The 18,284-nt window shown below is 35.4% G+C and overlaps 1 protein-coding gene across 2 annotated transcripts; it reads left to right on the top strand.

Moving 5' to 3' along the window:
• Nucleotides 1–1,411: 1,411 nt before the first annotated feature.
• LOC129001110 (BTB/POZ domain-containing protein 3-like) lies at nt 1,412–17,666 on the top strand. Of its 2 annotated transcripts, none has more exons than XM_054428294.1 (6): nt 1,412–1,511; nt 4,656–4,812; nt 10,965–11,104; nt 11,196–11,403; nt 12,808–12,958; nt 16,622–17,666. In XM_054428294.1, the coding sequence occupies exons 2-6, from the start codon at nt 4,657–4,659 to the stop codon at nt 17,314–17,316; spliced, it is 1,350 nt and encodes a 449-aa protein (XP_054284269.1). In that variant the 5' UTR covers nt 1,412–1,511; nt 4,656; the 3' UTR covers nt 17,317–17,666. The 2 variants fall into 2 exon arrangements, with proteins under 2 accessions (XP_054284269.1, XP_054284268.1); XM_054428293.1 differs by lacking the exon at nt 1,412–1,511 and adding an exon at nt 2,186–2,293.
• The last annotated feature ends 618 nt before the right edge of the window (nt 17,667–18,284 follow it).

Genomic DNA, 18,284 nt, shown 5'->3' with positions numbered 1-18,284 from the left:
CTGATTGTTTCTCATTACTCTAGTGCTTATAATGAGGCAATAATACATAATAATAATGTCTCATAGCCCCTATGGGTCCTATGCTGTCACATGTTTGTCTTTTATGATATGGGGCTAAAGTGAAGTGAGACAGAGGTTGTATTTTTCCTGCTTTTATTTTATGACAAAACAATTTTTTTAACATCAAGAGGAAACCAAGGTTCATGTTACACTTTTAGCGAATTTCCCATATAGGGAATAAGCTATTACCGTAGTACTCATGGAAAGACCTGGACCCGGGACCGATTAATTTTTTTGTTTTGAGGTCCCTAGAGGCCAAAAACACCATCGGTTCAAATTCATATATATATATGTCCGTTAGCACGATAACTCAAGCAAAAATGATCCGATTTTGATGAAATTTGGTACAAATGTGTAAACCTACTTTTATTCGAAGGAGTTCACGAACCAGCATGATCGGACTATGGGAACGGGGCTTTTATGGAGTAAAAAAAGGTTTTTCCCATTTTTTACCCTTAAAACACAAAATTTTACAGTTTCTTTTCAAACCATTTTGTAGAGCATAAAAAAGAAATAATTTAGTATGCTGAAGCGTTTTTGTGCGCCTAATGGTTACGGAGAAAATTCCAAAAAACTAAATTTAAAATCCTCATGTTATTCTTATGGAGAATAAGTCAACTGTTGTAGTTTGCTTTTTTATGAACATATTTTGATCGAATTTGGAAAATACATTCATTTCTTACTAAACTATTAAACATAAAAAAACACCTTTTCACCTGTTGCAGCAAACCTAAGTACTCGTTAAACTAATTCTATTTAAATAGGGAATAAATATGATATTTTTAAGGAGGCATTTTAGTGTAAATCCTATCAGGCTAATGGAAATTCGCTTAGTCTGCAGGTTTGCTGCGGTGGGGTGTATTTTTGTAAAAAAGATCAAAAGTTTACATTTTTGTCTCATATTAGCCCCCAATGACTTTACACATCCGCCTATGCTTTTAGAAATAAAATTCTACTTTTATGGACTTTACAAGTGTTTATGGCTTTTAAATTTGGTACAGGTAAGTAGTGGATATGTCATTTTGGTTTTGATGAATTTTAAATCCTGCTGTTTGAGCCAAACTTATCAAATTTTAAATAACATTTTCACATAAATGATTTCCCTTATCTACAAATCAAATCAGCTTTCTACTAAAGCGCTGTTCATGGAGGAATTTTGAACTGAACTATGATGTCATCGATGCCTCATTCATACCTCCCGTAAGGTCTGACCCGTGTGTGGTTATACAAGGGTTATAGCGCCTCGTTTTCCTCTTCCAGGAACTGATAAAGAACCTTTTTAGAGAAGGAGCGGGGGTGTGACGTCACTCTTCTCTTGAGGGAACACCATTAACGTAACGACTAAAAGAGACCATGATTTCATCGGTGTTTGTGGCATAGTTTATAGCGTCTCGGACCAAGGCCCCACTAGAAAAACAGTTGTTTTTTCTAGTGGGGCCTTGCTCGGACTGGTAAGTAAGTAAGAAGTATCCAAGTAAGGTGATCTGGAGGTTTCCGGTTCGAATCCCGCCGGAGAGACACTAACTTTTTGTCCAAGATTTTGGTTAGAATGCGAATACTTGACTATGAATTTGAGGCATTTATAATTTTATTTATGAACATAACTATTTTTTAAAATTAGTAAACCTTCATTCAATTTTTATCTTATATTTTTTTTATATTATTGGCAAGTTTAGTTGGTTAGGTTATAGGTTATGACAGTTGAATTCTACAATTCAAATTTTTTAAATCAATTTTATGATTAAAAAGTTGATTTTCTTACTAAAAAATTATAAAATAAATTTAATGATGTTCTAAAATCGACGTGAGGGGCTCTCCCACAATCCCCCACTCCTTCGTAGAAAAGGTTCTCATCAGTTTCTGGAAGGGAAAATAAAACAGAGAGGCTAACGTGCTCGCTCACGCTCTACGCTTCCGGCTTCCATTCCATCCATCCTGCCGGCTTCCGCAAATCCGCATCCCCCGGCCCCGGCTCACAATCACACAGCAGCACAGCCAAGCCACACTCACTCACACTGACACTGAAAGACACTCCAAGTAAGTCAAGTCCAAACAAGCGAAGCACACTTCTAGCACATCGACACTCTCGTTCCAGGAATTCTTTCATTTCTTCTGTAAAGTTTGTTTAAATACGACAACGGACAAGTAGAAGAAGAGAGGTTTAACAACTAACTTCTACTTGCCACTTCAGAAGTGTAGTGGTAGCCTAGGCCTAGTATAAGTCAGAAGCAAGGTAAGAGACTAGAAAAACGGTATAGGCCTAGTTGTATCACTGTATCTACCTAACATAAGGCCTTAGCAGGAATGTCAATTTGTCAAATGGAAATGTAGGCTAATTCGTGAGATTTGATTCAATTCAAATTCAATTTCTCATGACAAGATCGATTGCATCACAGACAAAGGAAACAAAAAAACAACTTTTGTTTCCTTAGTCAATGATTGCATGTAATTACCTCAAGATCAATAAAAATGTCGTCTTATGATGTACTTAGCCTAGCCTCGTACCACCCTCCTACATACAAAAAATACCAGTCATAGGGAAAGGAAATTTGTGTCTAGGTAAGTTAGCCTAGTCAGCAGTGAGGGTATTTTGCTGTTCACAAATCAAACTAGGCTAGTAGAAATTGGCTCTTGCCGTTGATATGAAATAAATAACTTAATTAGGCGTACTTGTACAGTAAATGAATTAACAAAACAACCTTGGACTAGGTACCGGTACCTAACTTGGGCCTATAGGCTAACCTAGATTATCACATTCACAGAGGATACGCATCCAGTAAGTTAACCGGACGTGAATTAGGCATCCGGCAGTTAAGAACTGTCATAACCTAACCTAACCAACCAAACTTGCTGATAAGTTAGTGAAAAAATTGAATGAAGGTTTACTTAAATTCTGTTCATAAAATTATAAATGATAAAAATTCTAACAAAAGATATAAGTTACTACATACCTAAGTTAACTTAAGAAGAAATGGCATTCAAAGCAAAATCTTTGACACCGACGGGATTCTTGGGTATCAGCCGAGCACTAAGTTATCCACTACACCACGAACACTGATAACTGTAAATCGTATTGTTGTGGTAATGGCGTTCCGGGATCCCACAACCCGGTGACGTGACTGCTAGACGCTTAATCCACGTCCGGTTACTGGACGCGTATCCTCTGTGTATCACATTTCTCTAGTCTATTAAGCCTAATTGCTTAACCCTTTGAGTGCCAACGTCCGGGGAACCGGACGTTTTTAAAACGAGCCAAAAGTGCCGACGTCCGGCCGACCGGACGTTTTTAGAACGAGCCAAAAGTGCCAACGTCCGGCTGACCAGACGTTTCGTAATGATCGAACAGTTGTCATAACAACCGAATGGATACTCGGATTCTTTTAACCCATATATTAACATTGAGTCGAAAGTTACTAGATGCGATAAGTACATCGATTTTCGTTGGTCGAAATATCGAAAATTTGATTTTTACAAAATTTTAACCTAAAAATCGCCAGATCGCGCTCGGCATTTTTAGCGCGACCTTCGGGAAAAATCATCGGCATTTTTTGAGCGTTACTTTTATTTCTTGCCTGGCACTCTAAGGGTTAAGTAATTGATTTTACTTAGTTCTTGTTAAATGAACTTAAAGAAATGTAGTTCCTCGACTTCTTAAAACGTGTTCCATTATATTTTGCTTTGTGCCTAACCTAAGTTAATACCTTGGTAAAAGTTACTAATAACTTAAGTTAGTTAGGCACCTCCAAAAGAATTTTTAATTTTGATAGCCTATCTTACTTTATAGTTTTTTACCTCCTGAATCCAAATATAGGCCTACCTACCATTTTTTTTTTTCACAGTGAAAGGTTATTAACTAAGGATATCGCTGTTTAGCCTTCCATCGGGCGCATCACGGAAGGGCTTACCTCCGGCCCCGGGTCACTATATATTTGGTTATAAAAACCATAGGTTGCGTTTGCAGGGCTGCCGCCTGACTAACAAATGATTCATTTTTCAATCAGGCCTACACCATAGGGGTTTTATTTCACATACTAAGTTTATTGCATTTTTTCTAATAGCTTCGTCAAAATAAATTGTCCTTGTATGAAATGATTTTTTACATAAGACCAAAGGTTTTTCTATGTCACACACTGAGTTATTGCATTTTTTGTTGTTTATACAATAATTTAGTGCCGTACTGTATATGTAGGCTATAAAAAGTATGTTTTTTATTATCTACAGAACTTAACTTATGTACCCTATTTTTATTGTTTACTATAACAGTTTCTATTTTATAAACAACTTAAGTAATAGTTTTGTAATGGGAGGAGGAAGTGTTTGGCAATGTTGTGTGAGTAGGCTGGTAATGTTGTTGAACAATAACTTGTGCTGAACTACAGAAGGCTGTTGCTTTAAGTAGGCGGCCAGCGCACTTACTTGATCAGGGTGTCAATTTTGGTGGGTAGTGTTTGTGTGGTGCACCGGAAGACAGGGTCCTGCTGGGGGAGCTGGAGCCGAAGGCCTTTAGCCTTGGGTGCAGGTAAGGCAATGTTAAGGGTTTTCATATACTATTGAATAAGCCTAAGTTAGTAAAAAAATGCTGTGATTGTTTGCAGGATGTCGCTAGGCCCCGGTTCCGCGGCTAAGGCTAGTGGAATGGAAGTGGTTGTGGCAGGTGCAGAAGATGATCCAGATTTTATCACCTTTCTGTTTGATCCTGAAGAGCAGTACAACTGCTACTTCGTAGTGGGAAACCCTGAAGTTGGAGACACGGTAAACTAATAATCAGTGTTGGGGAAGCTACTTTTAAAATGTAGCTAGCTACAGCTACTGCTACATTTCCAAAAAAGTACAGTAGCTTAGCTACAGCTAAAGCTACAGTTCCGAAAAAGTAGCTAGCTACAACTACAGCTACAATGAAATGTAGCTACAGCTACAATTTTAGCTACTTTCCCAAAGACGTTACTTTTTATTCCACGCACATTAGGTAAATGTAAAATTAATTGCAACAACATTTTTATTGAACAAACACTTAAAATAAGAAATGTCAATATTGTATCTAACATTACTTGGGAAAAAAATTATTCCTAGATTTTATTTAACATGTTGGCATTATAAACCTAACATTACAACAACAGCAAATAGTTGGGTGTCCCATCATATTTAGTACTTATTTTTAAATATTGCATTATTTTTAAGCATCTTATATGTAAATTTCATTAAGTTCAAAGGACATACAACCAAACTATATTTTAAAAGCTCATTTTATTTCTTTAAAATAGATTCATTTATAGATGTCTTATATCAACAATTAAGACCACTAAAACTGTAAAACGATTATTTAAAAATACTTTTTTGTGTTACAGAGCCTAGCCTACTGAAATTGGAGTTTATTGCCTTTCTTTACTTTTAATGTTAAAAACGACATTGCTATAAATTTCAACCATAGTGATAAGTTACTTGTTCTATGAATAACACTTTTCAATGACAAGAAATCGTGCTTTATTGTCAATATGCATAGGGCAAATAGTGCTTCAACCTAGTTGGTACAGAAAACAGTATTCAGCAACTTATCCTGAAATCGGCTTTTAATTTAAACATGTTGAAATTTGTAAAGTAAAAATAACATGTAGGCCTACTTGGCTATGTAACAATTTGGCTATAGTAGGCTTAACAGATATATTCCTAATAATTGAACTTGGAACTTTGTATTCGTCTTAAACCATAGCATAGCCTAGGAATAGTCCTATACAAGAGCTGTTAGCAGGAGAAAACTATGCTATTTTTTCAATGTAAGTTTCATGTTATATGGAGATTTTTTCGTTACAATTATCATGTAGTCTAGGCATATCTTAAATCTCATCAGGTAATTTCCTCTTTGTTAATTTAGTTAACCTTTGAAAAATCTTTGTAATCTAACTAAGGAAGGGCTTGTGATGATGAACCACAATCAACAGCTGATCAAGCAAAGGTTGATAGACCAGATTTCTCATTATTTTAAGGTTTAGTGTTGGTTTCCATTCAAACCCAAGTTAAAACACTATCGATATAACAAAGAAACTAAATTGATTACTAATTTCCCTGTCAATCACTTGCAAGCATTCAATAGCTTGTCTTGTCACTGGTACCGGTAACGTTTAAACGTCGTCTGCATCTAGCGATTTTATTTTATCTGACAGTAATCATAGAGTAGTAAATTAAGGAAATGAGAGCTAAAAATGTGGATAACACTCATGTAATGGCCTCCATGTCCACACAATGTTGTAATAGGGAATGAAACGGCTGCAACCAGCTGTATGAAGCCAAGAAAGTAGGCCTAATTGTTTTGAAAATCTCAGTTTGAAAGATGTTGTTTCACGTAAGGTTGAGGTTATGGTAAAAATCACTATCTCAAACAATGTTAATGTAGCGAGAAAAGTAGCTAAAATTCCGCTACAACTACTTTAAAAATGTAGCTAGCTATAGCTAAAGCTACAAAATCTTAAAAGTAGCGACGCTACAGCTAACGCTACAAAAAAAGTAGCGCGCTACTGTAGCGTCGCTACTTGTAGCGCGCTAATTCCCAACACTGCTAATAATACAGTTAAAAAACATCTGTTTATAGGTTGCAGCCTACTTAGCTCTTGCTGAAAATATTTTAAAATTAGTAAATGGAATAAAATGAAAAATACTTTATTCCATCAAAAACACAAATATTTGTTACACGGAATTGAAGAAACAGATGGATGTGGGGAATGAGCTTCAACAGAACTCAAACATCTTATTTTATAGAAAATTTACTTAATAGGCCTAAGTAAAATTATAAAATTCACACACACACACACACACAATACACTTCAACTCAGTTGCACCAGGACATCAGGCGGCTGCTGGCTCTACAGTTCCATTAGTTAGCCGTCTTTGCTCTGTCCCTGCATGTCCTAGGAACCTTTCGCTCACTCACAGGCACGCACACGCACACAAACAACACAGCCTGACAGCCATACATCGTTGTATTTGACTGTGAGTGACGGCGTTAGAAGGAATACATGGATACAAAATAGCTGTCGATATGCCTGCGTCTGACTTCCACTAACCATTTGTTTAATTTTTTTTAATATTTTAGCAGACTGCACTATTATTCTAGCAGGCTCCGGATTTTTAAGCTGAGTGGGTAATTTAAAAAAATAACAGTTGCAATGTAGGCCTACTGAGGAGACCTTTTATTAATACTTCTTGTGATCTTAGGTAACTCTTTCCCCGTGTTCAAAGCAAATTTTGTAAGATAGTTGTGAGAAGTTTGTTTAAAGAGGGAATTTTTGTTTTTGAAAATGTATACAGGGTGTCCTTAAAAACCGTTTCACAGGACTTTGGAAAATGAAAAGGAAGAAAAAAGTTAATGTGAAAGGTACATCCAAAAATGCATATTTACCCAGTTATCCGCCATTTTTTTAGTAAAAATATTTTTATTTGTGAAGTTTTTCATTCAATGATTATGAAATTTGGTAAACATGTTAATATACACAAGACCTATTATAGAAAAAATAATAAAGTTGTTCCGATTGTAAATTTCAAAATGGTGGCCGTTTGAATTTTTATAACTTAAATAACTCAAAAACGGCTAATTCTATGAAAAAATGTCAAGAATATGTTTTTTAGCATTTGTCACGATTTTTTAGCACCTATCAAACGATACCAAGATCAAAAATATCGAATGACTAACAACTGAAATGGAACCTTTTCAGCTGTAGGACCAGATACAATTAAGGGTTCCCTTCCCAACTAACTTTGCCTTATTCTTACAAAAAAAAACGTTATATTTCAGTTGTCTTTTCTTTTCTCCCATCTTTTTGATCTTGGTATCTTATCTTATGACAGGGAATTGGAAATGATTATTCTTGACGTTTTTTCATAGAATTAGCCAGATTGAGTTATTTAAGTTATAAACATTCAAACGGCCTTTTGAAATTTACAATCGGAACAACTTTATCATTTTTTCTATAATAGGTCTTGTGTATGTTAACATGTTTACCAAATTTCATAATCATCGAATGAAAAACTTCACAGATAAGAATATTTTTTAATAAAGAACAAAATGGTGGATATCTGGGTAAATATGCATTTTCGGACATACCTTCACATTAACATTTTTCTTCCTTTTAGTATGAGGATTCATTTCCCAAAGTCCTGAAATGTTTTTTATGGACACCCTGTAAAATCAATGATCTTATATTAAAGCTGTGAAAGATTAAAAACTTTGAACTCGTCAAAGACATGTTCTGAGGGGTAGCGGTGAGGTGTCCGTAGAGCAATTTTTATTATGGCTTTTTGAATAATTTCGATAGGGGCCAGAATAGCCACCACCCCACGCTACGTTCCCAAATTGTAGAATAGACTGTATGTTTGCATGGTAAATGTTTTTTAGAAGAGTTAGGAAAAACAAAAATGAATTTACGTAGTTTACATCTAATTTGATTTATGTAATGAAACATAATGACACCAATATAAATCAATGACACCAAGCTCATTGATCAAATTTAGTAAAACTTAATTAATGTGGACTACAGTTCCATGTAGTCTATAATTGAGGAAGAAATGCAGTGCTATTTCAGAACTATTACGACAGTTTACTTAATCTCATTACCAAGTGATAGCTGGTCTTAGTCAGTAACAAAGCTACAAAAGGCATCACACTTCATTCTACACTCATCCTTCACTCACATTTAGGGCTAAAATACACACATAGGGGGTATCCCCATCTTAAAAGCAGTATCTGTGAGTTGCCAACTGAAAACTGACATGAATGCTTCAAATTCATCCATCAAAAACTTTGTTAGCACGGTTATTCAGAATCAATACTGTTCATCCTAAAACAGTTAACACCCACATGAAATATGTAGACAATAGTGACACTCTGACAATGTCAGTTCTTTTATCTTTGCAAGAATTTCAGTTATTTTTACTATCATCTCTGTTCTCTCCATTTCTGGAAAACTTTCTCTTCAGGCTATACTATTTTTCTAGATATTAGTAATTTTTGCCAAGATATTAATATTATTTAATATATATATATATATATATTTTTTTTTTGTCTTTTCCACAACAATCAAGTTAGAATACAGGCTTGATTTATTTTGCTATCCTTTCAGAGGAAACTTTTTTGTAATTTTTATAGTCTAGATAAGACTCCTGCGCTCACAGACGGATGTTTCTTTTCTTATCTTGGGTGTGAACCACTTGATAAGTAAAAATACCCCCGCCGCAGCAAACCTGCCGACTAAGCGAATTTCCATTGGTCGGAAGTGATATTCTATTAAATCTATTTAAATAACCTTAGGTTTAACGAGTACCTAGGTTTGCTGCTACAAGGAAACTAATAAAGTGTGTTTTTTTTTGTAAAATATTACTAGCTTAGTATAAAATAAATAAAATTGCCAAGTTTAATCAAAATATATTCATCAACAAGAAAACTACAGCACTTTACAATATTCTCCATAAGAATAACATGGGAAATTAAAATTTACAATTTTTTAAATTTTCTCCGTTACCAATTACCGTACAAAAACGGTTGTTTTTTATGCTCTTTAAAAAGGTCCATAGAGAAATTGGGAAATTTTGTGTTTTGAGGGTCAAAAATGAGAAAAACTCATTTTTACCCCATAAAACCCCCTGTAAAACACCATTCCCATGGTCCGATCATGCTGGTTCGCGAACTCATTCAAGTTTATCCCACCTTACATCTTTAAACCGAATGTCATCAAAATCGGACAAAAATTACTCAAGTTATCGTGTTCATGGACACATATATGTATAAACATTTGAACGAATGGTGTATTTGGCCTCTGGGGACATCAAAATGAAAAAGTAAATCGGTCCCGGGCCTAGGTCTTTCCATGCCACCTACGGTAATAGCTACTTCTTTATAGGGAAATTTGCTAAAAAACTGATCACTCATTTGTAAAAAAAGTTCTAATGATAAAAGCTACCATAAAAAATGTACTTTGAGAACTTTTAATCTTAATAGAGTTCAGATAAGAAAACTTCATAATACAGAAGTTTACAACAAGCGTAAATCATGAAAATTAGAATGATTTTTTTGTAAGAGTAACTTATTGCATTTGCCACTTAATATTTCAGCATATTTAGGGTTGCAATGCAATTTATAATTCTGATGGTTAGGATTAATTTAATCTATTCATTTCCTTCTAACTCGGCAGATCTGTATTTTGGTAACTCGGTTACTACATGTTTCCTACCAATTTCCCCGATTGAGAGGCAAGTAAGAGACATGTAGGCCTAGTCAGCAGAAATATAGACCAGGAATTGTACGAGAATTTTGTTGAACAAGAAATGGCAGTGAATTGTACTTTAATTTGGTATGGGCCGAGAGTTCATTCAATATCCTATCGCCGACCCTCCATTCATTGACTGCATTCAATTGGTTCTCTTTCAACTTAACAAAATTGTATTTACCGGTGAGGGGGTGACGAGTGTTACCGCAACTGCAAGAGACGATTACGGTATCCCTGAGGCTGCAAGATAAAGCAACGAGTGGTACCACGGAAACAATCACAGTATAGCTGAGACATAGTATCGGGGGAAAAATCTGCTTGCAGGCTGTAGGTTGGTGACTTTTGGTGTAGATAGACCCACAAACACCACATCTTACAAAATCCTTCATAAAAGTCAGTTACCCCTGTTGCAGCTAACCTGCAGCCTGAGGGAATGTCCATTGACCTGATTTAACTACACTTGAATATTTGCTTAAACATTTTACAGATTTTTTGTAAGCTTAAAAATAACATCATGTGTACTTATGTTTGCTCTTTGCTGCTTAACAAAACAAGCAGGGGATAAATAAATAGCCAATATTTATCTGGTGATAATTTGTTTTCCCATGAAAACTATTTATTCTTCATCATCAGTTAGTTATTGTTTGATTGCAGGAGAGGATCGGAGTGGTAAAAAAGATGCTTCTGGCCCACTCTGTGGTTTTCAGAGCAGAATTGCAAACCTCAAAGATAGCAGAAAAAAATGATGTTAAACTGCCTGATGTCTTCCCCCAAACTTTTAAAAACTTATTAAGGTAAGTTAAATCTCCCGGCCAATCAGAAAAGTGTTTGAATAGTTGTGAGATATTGTGGACATTTAAAATTACTTAAATCATTTGTTTTCAGATTTGTTTATGGCTACGATAACACTCAAAACTTGAGCTTTGATGAAGCAGACAACTTGTTGTACGTTGCAGACAAATATTGGATGTCCAAGTTAAAAAATAGACTTGCAATCCGTCTGATGTCTTTGTTGAACCTAACCAACATCTGCAGCCTGATGAATAACCCCGCTTGTTACACCGTTCTCGAGCTAAACTCAATGATTAATGAGGTAAGTTTGTACAAATTTGTATAGCTCCAGGATTGTGTTATATGACATGGCTATATAGGCTATACTTCATCATACATGATCCCTACCTCTCATGAATTGTCTGATGAGCAGTGGCGGATCCAATGGGGGGGACAAAGGGGGTGACCGCACCCCTCAGGCATATATAAACATTTTTTTAATGCATGTACAGTAGCCTATTGTCAAAATTTTGCCGAAATCGGCGATGATGATAATGATGTTCGGTTACTGCAGGGGTTTTACCGTGACTGCAGGAGTTGTTTTTGATTTTGCCGCAATCGTGGAAGATGATGATGTTAGTTACCGCGGGGGTTATTCAGGGTTTTGTCATGACCGCCGGAGACAATAAAGGTGTATATACGACCGCGATCAGCGAAGACGTTGATGACGTTTCCGTGACTGTGAGAGCAGGAGATGATTCGAATTTAGTCACGAACGTGGAAGGGAACGATAATGTCTATTCGACCGCTAGATGTTCATGATTTTACTGGGATTGCGGAAGACAATGATGGTGTTCCGTTACCGAAAGAGTTATTCAGGGTTTTGCTGTGACCGCGAATTGACGATGTGGGGGGGGCTTTGCCTCTAATCTCACCCACCCCTCTATCTATAGCTGAATCCGCCACTGCTGAGTTTATTGGTAAGTTCTGATCGTAAAATTTAATTTTCAAGCCAAACAAAATTTGTCATACCTACCTAGTAAATTATATTTAAATAATTAGAAAAAAATAATGATGTAATTTAAAAGTTCTGAGTTAACGTCTACATACTGGGTTAAAGTTTTTCAAGGCGATTGAAGAGAGTTGAGCATGTTTGAACATTTTAGCGAATTTTCCTATAGGGAAGTACGTAGTATAGGGGGCACGGAAAGACCTAGGCCAATTGCAAACTTAATTAACTCATTAAATCATTAAACTCAAATTAAATTTACCCATTAAATCCAATGTTATTTAAACAGGGATGAAACATGTCTTGTTTATGGAAATATTGTAGTAGGCTATATATGAAATCAGATAAATTGAAATTCACTTAGCAGGTTTGCTGCTGCAGGGTTATTATTCCTTTATACCCTACCTTATTTAAAAAAAGTGTGCATTAAATTTCAATTTGATTTTTTTAATATTCACTATGTATTGTTATAACATATATTTTACCAGTAATAACTTCCTAATGTTGTGCTGTAACCCCTAATCTTAAAGTCTATTCAACCTCTGTGCTATCCGAAATTCTATATCGAGGTAGTCTCGCTCGGTCCCTACAACCTCGGTTAGTCGGGAGTGAACTGTGTTTTTCGTCAAGTAAGTAAAGGTTACATAGTACAATAGGCTACTGAATTGCTATTTACCTCTAGCAAGGTTGAATTGAAATTATTGTTCTTCTATTCAGATACTCCAGGCGGAAACAGAAAAGGTTTTGGCTAGTCCTCAGTTTCCTGACTTGTCTCCCCTCGGCTTTCTAACAATCCTGCAACAGGAGGTGTGCAATGTACCTGAAATTGACCTCTGGACTTCTGCCATTGAATGGGCTACGCATAGAGGTAATCAGTGTTCTCACACACAATTTGATGCGTTTCTAAATATTTTTATAAAAAGATAGGGCATTTGCCAGGAATTATTAAGGAAATTGACAGGAAAGCAGGCTTACCTTTAAAAAAGTGATGTTTTAAAACATGATGTTTTATGTGTCTCTATGGACTTATTTAAAGGTAAGCCTGCTTTCCTGTCAATTTCCTTAATAAATATTTTTATAGTATTTCAATAACAATTCCTATTTCAATTTTTTAAATTGATAATTGTTTAATTTTGTCTCAAGATTTTATTTATGCTCTGCCACAGACAGGGAAACTCCTCATGATTTTCAAATTGACTAATACGTCTATATAACAATACACTAGTAAACCCATCACCCTTCATTTGTAACAAGCCTGACTCACACATTGTTAACCATGTCAGACAACACTCCTGCCTGAGCCAGGGCCGATTTACCAAATAGGCACGTAGGCTTGTGCCTAGGGTGCGAGATAATTCCATTTTTTAGGGGGCGCCAAAAAATTGGAAAATAAAAAAATGATGGTTGTATTTGCATGTGATTGCGGTAAACTTATGATAATTCCTTACAGCCGTATTAACATCAATAATCGTCTCCCGTGATTGCCGCAAAAAATTCTGACTATTTCCTGCCATCGTGTAGACATAATCGTCCACATTTTCATAACTTATAGGCAATATATGAACATATCCTGCGATCTTGAGGAGATTATAATGGTCTACCGCAAATGAGGCAAAAATCTGATTTTTTTCCCGCGGTCATGTAGACATTATCATCGTCTTGCACGATCGCCGTAAAATTCTGATTATCCATATTGGCTGTCAAGAAATCATCATATAAAAAAAAAATCATCATGAAATCATTATATCGTCTCCCAAGGTCGTGTGGACAATGGACATAGTAATCGTCTACTGCGATTGCAGAAAAATGTTAAACCATATCCTTGCAGACGTGTGGATATCATCATCATGAGTGTAAAATTTCTACAAGATTATTTCCCAATGAAGATATAAGAAGATGACCTGCAATTATGTTTGCTGTTAGCTGTACGGCGATCGCGGCAAAATTCTAATCATCCCTTGCAGGAGTGTGTAGACAATAGACATATTTTCGTCTCCCGTGGTCACAGAAACATCACTGTTGTCATGCACAATCGTGGTAATTTGAATATTCTAAGAATAAGAATAAGAATCGTTTATTGCCGTTAAACATGTACATGCAATGGGCAAAGTCACATTTTTAAAATATCTTAGCCTACTTAAAAATAAACAGATGTATAGGCCTAGACTTTAACACAGAATGGTAACATTGAATCGTTGAAAGTTATTTTCAAGAACTCGTTAACACTATACATGGGGTTTTCCACTAACCAATCTGACAAAACTCTCTCAAATTTACTATTACTAACTTCTTTTGCGCTATGAGGCAGTTTGTTAAACAAATTAATACTAAGAACATTGAAAGACTTGAGGGTTTTACTTAACCTACAATGTTGCCTATAAATATGATGATTAGATCTTGTGAAATGGTTGTGGATTTGGTTTGACAAAGTGAGGTTATCTAAATTCTTCTTAACATAACATAAACACACAAAAATATATACATTTATCACAGTTAAAATCTTGGCTTGTTTGAACAAGGGCCTACAGTGCTCATCAGGGTCTACATTAAATAAAATCCTCACAGCCTTTTTCTGGATCACTAAAACTTCACTTATTTTTTAACTATTGCCCCAGTACAAAATAGCATAGAGCAAAACACTATGAAAAAAAGCAAAATAACAAGATCTTAAGTAATGACTAGGTAGGCTAAATCTAAGGCGACGCAACATGTGAACAACTTTGGACAGCTTTGAACAAACCTTAGTAACATGCGTATCCCAAACTAACTTAGGATCAAGATGGACACCTAAAAGTTTAACGCTATTGTCATCATCTGCCTCTTTCGGTGCTCTTACGTCTAGAGAGAAAGTTATATTCTGTGTCTTATTCAAGTTAATGAGAAATTTGTTAGCTGCATACCATTCAGCTGCCTCTTTAAGAACTACTTCATTCATGGTGCAACAAAGGTCATTAAAATTTTTCTCGCTTCTAAAAAAGGTCGCATCATCAGCAAACATGACAGTACTAGCAGAGACATTATCAGGCAAGTCGTTAACCATAACCAAAAATAGGAATGGGCCCAGGACCGAGCCCTGCGGTATACCGTACTCAACCTGGGTAGTGACTGACATTGAACCCTTAACACTAACTTTATGTCGCCTATTTGTTAGATAGGATTCAAAAATTTTGATTTGAGGACCGACTACCCCATAATACTCAAGTTTTTTTCAATAGTATGTCCCGGTCAACGCAGTCGAAGGCCTTGCTCAGGTCACATAACGAAGCTCGAGTGGCTAAGCCTCGCTCAAAACCCTCAAATAGGGTTTTGTCAACTGTTATCTTAATATTTGTATATATTTATTATGTGTAAACTATTTATAATGCATGATTTGTACTGACATGTCAGATATTCATTGCTGATATTCAGCCTCTGTATTATGAATTTTTGTGATGAATACATTGATTTGATTTGATTTTGATTTGATCACATTACATACTTACAATTAACTAGTGGCTTGTAGGGGCAATAGCCCCTTTGGGTGAATAGGACCCCCCCTAATATTTTTGTAAGTAAATATACAGAGATATCCTTTTGGTGGTCTTACAATCTTAGCAGGAAGTTTCATTTTTTTATCTTAACACTTTTGAGTGTCCCCCAAAGAGGGGGATTTTGGGGGCAACTCAAAACTTTTAAATGTAAACCCTCTTCAAGTGACACCTCATTTTGAAGTGTTTACAAAAACTTAAAGAACTGTGAAAACCAGAGTTCACTATCTCTCTTCTGTCCATAATCGTAGCCAATATTACAACTAAAATATAGACTACTTCGTACTTTACTTAACATTTTATATTTATTCAGTGCTCTATACAGTATATCGCAAGCTACAATATAATGTGTGTACAATGACACGTGGTCGTGGTTACTGAAATAATACTGAAAGATTGTATCTGTCTATCTTTGTAGCTAACAATGATAAATAAACAAGAGCAGTCTATTCTTGTGATCAGAACGATAAGCACAGATGTGAGAGGAGATAACGATAATAGTAAACAAAAGAGTCACTTCATTGTGGATAGTAACCTCCGGATTGCCAAATAGTATTAAAAAGGTTTAAATACCTGCTATCAAGCAATCCGTTTAATTGCAGTCGCAACTTGTAGGTAACGGAATAAAATTCCACAAACATTTATTTTCAGTAATCTATAGGGATAGTTTTGCTTCAACATATTGTTTTCCAAAAATTTTCCAGAATATCAATTTTTTTATTAGCCTGCAAGTTATTAAGTTTAGTTGCCCCCTAAAGGCCTGCACCCCAATGCACTGCATTGGTTGCATTGGTGTTAGTTACGCCATGTGTTAAATCTAATGTGATCGAAATAGGTAAAATGACTTGTCTATGGAAAATTTTAGTAAAAATCCTATCATCCAAATTGAAATTTGCTCTGTCTTAAGGTTTGCTGCATCAGGGGTATTTTTGTTTGTTTTACCAATTGTTAGCACAATTTTATTAGGGTAGCTTTTACTCTTTTCATCAAAAGATCAATTTCAGTTTCAGGAGAGTCGAAAAATGGAGAAGTCTTGAGGGATGAGTTGAATGACCATCTTAAACACATTCGAATCTGTACATTGTCTGACAAAGATTTGATGGCTCAAGTGGTACCTTCAGGAGTCCTGACATATAATGAACTCAAGTTGATCGGTGACACTCGCAGAACTGAGAAAGTACAGCCTGACTTGACAACAATCTGCAACAAGATTGAAAAGAGGCAAGAACCGTTGTCGGAATTGATGGAACAAAGATTGAGCCTAAATACTGTATATGGTAACATTACTAATACGAAAATAACTATCAATACCAAAGGAGTCCCAATACAGTTGTGCTCAGTAAAGCTTTATAGCTCCAGTACAAATCAGCACCAATGCAACTGCACAATAACATTACAAAAGGGGACAGAACCACCTACTGAGATGAGATACCAAGGACTGATCGATGGAGCTTCCAACAGGGCCATTCCAATCATTCTTGATGACATGAGGAATGTGTGTTTGTCTCCAAATTCAACATATTTAGTCAAACTCTCATTTTGTTGTGGACATAGTCATTCCCATTACTATTGGTCAAAATCAATACAAAATGGGAAACACTTTGACATTGGATTTCAGCTCTATTCTGGATCCTACTATGTTACCCCCATAGAAACAATATGTTATAAAACAGCAAGAAAGAACAATGGTGATCTCTGAGGAGAACAATAAAATTATCTTGGCCTGTTTATCCTGATAATCCGTTTTGGTTGTTTCTTGGTAAAAAGATATGAGAGAATTTTTTTAAGACTTAATTTATCTGTCTGTTTCACACAAAAAATTGTTGAAAGATTTATGTACCTCTGTTACTATAAATTCTATTCTATGGCACTGTAAAATATTTTTTTATAAAACTGCAAATTGTACTCTGTAGTGGATAAGTAAATGAGGAACTAGTAAAACACAGCTTCCAACTGATGTAAATGTTAAATACATTTTGTTAATTCAGCTAGTAAAACTAACTTGTAAATTACTGCAAGCACCTGTTATTAAACATTACTATAAACTAACGTCTTGCCTAATTATAATAATATCCCCTTTATTTATTTTTATTATGTTCCTATAGCATTTGATGTTATTCTAGTACCAAAGAAACTAATTATTAATTTATTAACTAAGTATTCATTTTGAAGCAACTTAAGGCACATTTTATGGTACGCAAAACCAGGCTAAAACCATATTATGTATTAAATAGTTATTTTCCTAGTCACCTGACAAAGTGGGATTCCATGCAGGGATTATAGTACAGAAAGTTGCTAATTGCTGCACTAACTTACTTTTGTCACACTGTTTTTTTTTTTTTTTTTTTGCACGTCCAGTATTCCAACCAAACAACACAAAGCAGTGTGCTTTTATTAGGCACGTAATATGTGTACGCTTGAAATTAAGTTGACATTAGATACTATGACTACGATCACCTGTTACAGTGTTTTGCATTTTGTTTAACGATTGGATTTAACCCCAACCTAAAACGTGTTTAGTGTTTGAAAGACTAATTATTTCTATACTTTACAATAACTGATATACTTTACAATAACTGAAGGAAAAATATAATGTGTAGCACAAGTACAAATTGCCTTTGCTGCATCCGAGAAAAAAATGATATCGTCCTGTAATCCAGCTATTGG

This window comes from Macrosteles quadrilineatus, unplaced genomic scaffold, assembly GCF_028750875.1.
Source record: "Macrosteles quadrilineatus isolate MER2022 unplaced genomic scaffold, UCM_ALF_1.0 Scaffold_8__2_contigs__length_117827958, whole genome shotgun sequence".
Classification (NCBI taxonomy): Eukaryota; Metazoa; Arthropoda; class Insecta; order Hemiptera; family Cicadellidae; genus Macrosteles; species Macrosteles quadrilineatus.
The sequence above is the reverse complement of the archived record's forward strand: the minus strand, read 5'-3'. Positions and strand labels throughout refer to the sequence as shown.